The sequence below is a fragment of the Phalaenopsis equestris genome, unplaced genomic scaffold (genome assembly GCF_001263595.1).
Source record: "Phalaenopsis equestris unplaced genomic scaffold, ASM126359v1 Scaffold000402, whole genome shotgun sequence".
In the NCBI taxonomy this organism is placed as follows: domain Eukaryota; kingdom Viridiplantae; phylum Streptophyta; class Magnoliopsida; order Asparagales; family Orchidaceae; genus Phalaenopsis; species Phalaenopsis equestris.
The window spans coordinates 427,110-431,613 of NW_018164844.1; the positions used below are offsets into that span (position 1 = coordinate 427,110).

At 38.6% G+C, this 4,504-nt stretch overlaps 1 protein-coding gene across 2 annotated transcripts in view; it reads right to left on the minus strand.

The window, feature by feature from the left end:
- Positions 1–3,087: 3,087 nt before the first annotated feature.
- LOC110026874 (probable polyamine oxidase 5) overlaps positions 3,088–4,504 on the minus strand; it is a 2,310-nt gene continuing 893 nt past the window's right edge. Inside the window, exon 2 of one of the 2 annotated variants that reach the window (XM_020728065.1) lies at positions 3,088–4,492. In XM_020728065.1, coding sequence (XP_020583724.1) covers positions 3,450–4,492 — 1,043 coding nt within the window. In that variant the 3' untranslated portion in view covers positions 3,088–3,449. The remainder of the gene's footprint in view (positions 4,493–4,504) is intronic. The other variant, XM_020728064.1, reaches the window with a different exon arrangement.

Consider the following 4,504-nt stretch of genomic DNA (forward strand, 5'->3'; position numbering starts at 1 on the left):
GTCGGTTATTTAATCGATGTTAGTATTATAAATGAAATCATATCAAATCATAATATTCTTACCATTTTTTTTTTTTTGAAAAACTCACACACACACACACACACTTATATATATATATATATGTATTACTATTTTGTTCGATAAGTATTTATATATTAGTAGATAATATTCCTACACAATTTTATACATTATTGTCTTGATTAGCATGAATCTTGGTGCACATTGGGATTAAAGCTCCAAATATTATATTAAGAATTACTTACCCTCTAATTTGGATTGAGTATATTTGTGAGACAAACCAAATGGCACAAGGAAATGATTTGATATAAGTCCAAGTGAGCTCATAATATGCACTTAAAGCAGCAAGAAGTTTTAGGGCGAAATGATCTCCAAAATTGTCAAGCTTATAATCAAATTGAATGCTTTGACAAGGTAAATCGAACAAGCCAAAGATTACTTAATTCAAACATTATTAAGGCGCTCAAATAGTCATAAAATAATATATGATCAAGGGAATCACTCCAAGTAGGTCGATGAAAGTTATTGAAAGATTTATGCTTTGATTTTAATGGTTTGAATTCAAAAAATTTTTAGTTGAATTGAAATATTTGATTTGATTGGGGTTTAACTTGAATTATTTAGTTTGAAGAATTTAAATTCAAAGTTTTGATTGGTAAGGTTGCAAATTTAATAGTTTGATTTGAAAGATTAAGTTTGACTTCATGGTTGAGTTGAGAAGATTTGAAAGTTGGTTTGTAGTTTGAAAAGGTTTAAGGGTTTGTATGAACATTGGTTTGAAGTTTGGTTTGATGATTAATTTAATGCATGATTTGAAGTTTGAAAAGATTTATAGGTTGATTTGATAATTGAAAATGTTTGAAGGTTTTTTAATATTTTAGTTTGAAAGTTAGTTTGAAATTTGGTTTGAAGGTTGATTTGAGGTTCGGTTAAAAGCTAAAATTAGGTTTCTAGGTTGGTTTAAAAGTTGAAGCTTTATTTAAGGTTGATTTGAAGCTTGATTTCAAATCTTTTCAGATTTCCAAGTTGGTTTAAGGTTTGAAAACGTTTTTAGATTGGTTTGAAGTTTGAAAAATTTTCTAAGTTGGTTTGAAGTTTGAAAAGATTTCTAGATAAGTATGAAGCTTGAAAAGATTTCTAGGTTAATTTGAAGTTCAAAAATATTTCTAGATTGGTTTGAAGTTTGAAAAATAATTCTAAGTAGAAAATAGAAAGCCTAACCTAATGAAATATCTAAAGAAAAATTCTATATTCTTTAAGGAGGTACATATGTAGACTATTCTATATTTTAGGTTTGTCACCCCTGGTCAATGTGCCAATAGCCTTCCATTATCTCAAGTGCATCAGTTACCTTAGACTATTAACTAGCAAGATAGAAAGAGGTCTTCACTGATACCATAGTGATGGTGAATGTATAACTACTTTACTATTTGGTGGTTTGAAGCGCCTTCATTAGTAACCATGAATTAATTTATCCTTAAGCGCCTACATAGTCGAAGGGGCTCGCAGACTTATTATTTTATATATCCTAATATTTAGCACTAATTTGGAGTATCTAGTAATCTATCCTAAGCTTCTAGACTCTAATATTCTAAGAGTATGTGTGATCTTAGGCATTATTTTTAAGTTGGATAACCTAGGGTTCACAATTGATATATCTAGTGGTGATTTCAGTTATTTAATTTGGAAAATTTTAGATTTATTTTGGTGGATTTGATATTTTAAGTTTTATTTTGGTTCAATCTCCTAGTTGTTAGGTTCACGTACAAATCAAAGTATTATAAGTTCACTTATGCATGTTAGTTTTCTACCTTAGGTTGATGTTCTTCCATTTGATTTATTATTTTATGTTGATTCAAGTCCTTCATACTTTCATATTTAATACTCAGTTTTTTCACTTGTTTTAATACATTTTTTAAACTTTATTTTTCAAATACAAAATATATTTTTAATAAGAAATATTTTTCTCATTTAAAAATAATTTAAGTATTTAAAAGTTTGATGATTCAAGTATTAGTTATATAAGTATAAATTGGCTTTAGGGTTTGCATGTTTATGTGCTAAGCATAACACTCACAAATTCATATGTATAACATGCAAAAAAAAGTAAGATTTGCATTGCTTGTATTGAGCTTACATTTTCTAACATGAGATTTTACACAAATAAGAATATATTTCCTTATTAGAAGTTCTTAAACCTCTTCGACCATAATGCTCTTGGACATACGCTCTCCATCTGCAGTCAAAGCCTGTGAAGGACATGCATGTGACCGAGATTCTAAAGCGTGAATGTGCTTATTTGCGAGTCCAAGAGCTTAGCCAATGTCCTTGGTTTCCGGAGGCCAAAATCATAACTGAATGTGCCCTCTCTCAGACCTTCAACTAGTGCATGCTACCGCAAGTTCCAAATCATGTATGTTTAACATATCTTTTTGAAAAATATATGAAGAAACTTCTAAGGATTTGACGTATCATTAGAGGGGCTTGCAAACATTTTGATGGTTTTTGCGTGCTCACGGACTGAACAATGAACATTTGTTTGAGTTCTTCAAAAAAGGTAATCACCCCTGCAGGTAAATGGTTGAACCGGGATAAAGCTGATTCCATTAGCATCATCAGGAGTAGACATCATTCCATTTCGTCGTTTACTCTGAGATATAATAAGCCTTCGAGCGGCTCACGATTGTAAGAAAAGTTGCTTGTAAGATCAATGAAAAAAAAATTTCTCCTCGTACAGGTTGCATGCAAGATTGAGGTAATGAAAATGGCTTTCCCTTCAATTTCATGAAATGATAATGCCCCTGCTCTGCTCGTTTCAATTAGGTAAAAACCCCTTCTAATTTTTCATGATTTAAATCGGCACATAATATTAGCATCACATCTCGAACCACAACAATGCTGACAAATTACAATGCCTTAAATCGCATTTTTACAACAGCTTCTACAATGTCCTATCTTTAAATCCACATTTCATTCAGTGATTTTCCCCACATGGCCGCAAAGAACACCAAGCCAACTACCACACCACTATTTCATACCAAAAATCAACCTCAACAATGCAACAAAAGCAACAACAAATCCCAGCCTCAATCATGGAAGTATCCAAAATGGCAAACAAAATAAAAATAAAATCCCCCAAAAAAAAAAAAAGAAAAAAAGAAACTACAAGACAAGTCATGGCCAGCCCATAATCTGGACCACCTTCTGGTCCTTTTTTTCCTCTCTCTCTCTCTCTCTCTCTCTCTCTCTCTCCAATCCTCACTAAATTACAAAAGGCCATCAAAGTGTAGACTTGTTGTATCTACAATAACCCTCACACCTCAGCCTCTCCATATTTAAACCAACCCAAGAAAAACATCTTTTAATTAAGTATAATTATTCATTAATCAATAGCTAGCTCTCCTATTCGTGAGCTGGCCTCGCCAACCATCTCAGCCTCCGCAGCTTTCGAAGCCGTAGTAACGCGCCAAGCGGTCGGCTTCTCGTACTCCGCTAAGGTACGCGCCGTGAGTGGTCGCGTACCGTGTTCGGTGCGTGGCCTCCCCAGCGAATAATAGCTGGAGCGAACCGTCCACCGGATCCGCCAGCGCATCCTGATCGTCCCCGCTCGATCCGACAGCCACGTAGCTGTAGGACCCTAAAAACCGGGGATTCCTCCCCCATCCGCTTGACCTCACCTTCGAGATCCTCCCGAACTCCCCGCCGGCCGTAGATTCCGGTGAGAAACCGGCGAGTGTTGCGTGAACGCCGTGAATGATTTCGTCCTCCTCCATCTTCTCGATTTCCGCCGCCTCCCGGCCGACGAACCACGCGAGGAGCACGTTAGATCCGCCGTGAATAGGGCAGATGGAATCCGTCCTCCTCATCCACCAAGGGATTTCCGACATGTGCCTTCCGGGATCGAACGCCATCCGCAGAAAGGGAAACGGAGATTTCACCTTATTAATTCCTCCTTCGACCTCCATGAAAAGCTTGTTCACTAAGCCGAACCCTAGCCGGTCTATCGCCCCACGCTTTGCTTCCGGTAGGGACGGCGAGAACAGCAGCCCCCCGGCGCCTTTGATCCCCGCCTTGAGGACACCGAGAGAGACGGTGATGATCGCGTGATCGGCATGCTCAACCTCGCCGTCATCGAAGTGGAGTCTCACCCGATGGCGGCCGGAGAGGCACCATTCGACGCGAGAGACGCCTCGGCCGAGCCGGATCGTGCCGCGAGGGAGCGCGGCGGCGAGAAACTCCGGGACCCTGGAGTAGCCTCCAGGCAAAGTGATGTGCTCGCCGGGGAACTCCATGTACTCCTCCTCTGCCGCGAGATCGAGCGAGCACAGATCGTCAACCGCCGTGTACTCCCTCTCGCCGCACTCATGCATCGCAAACGCCGCCTCCTCCATCCAATCGCCGCCGTTTGCGGCTCGGTACAAGTCGAATCCGTTGCGGAGGAACGCGCCGACGCTGACGATTTCCGTATCGGCGGGCCTCTGTCTGA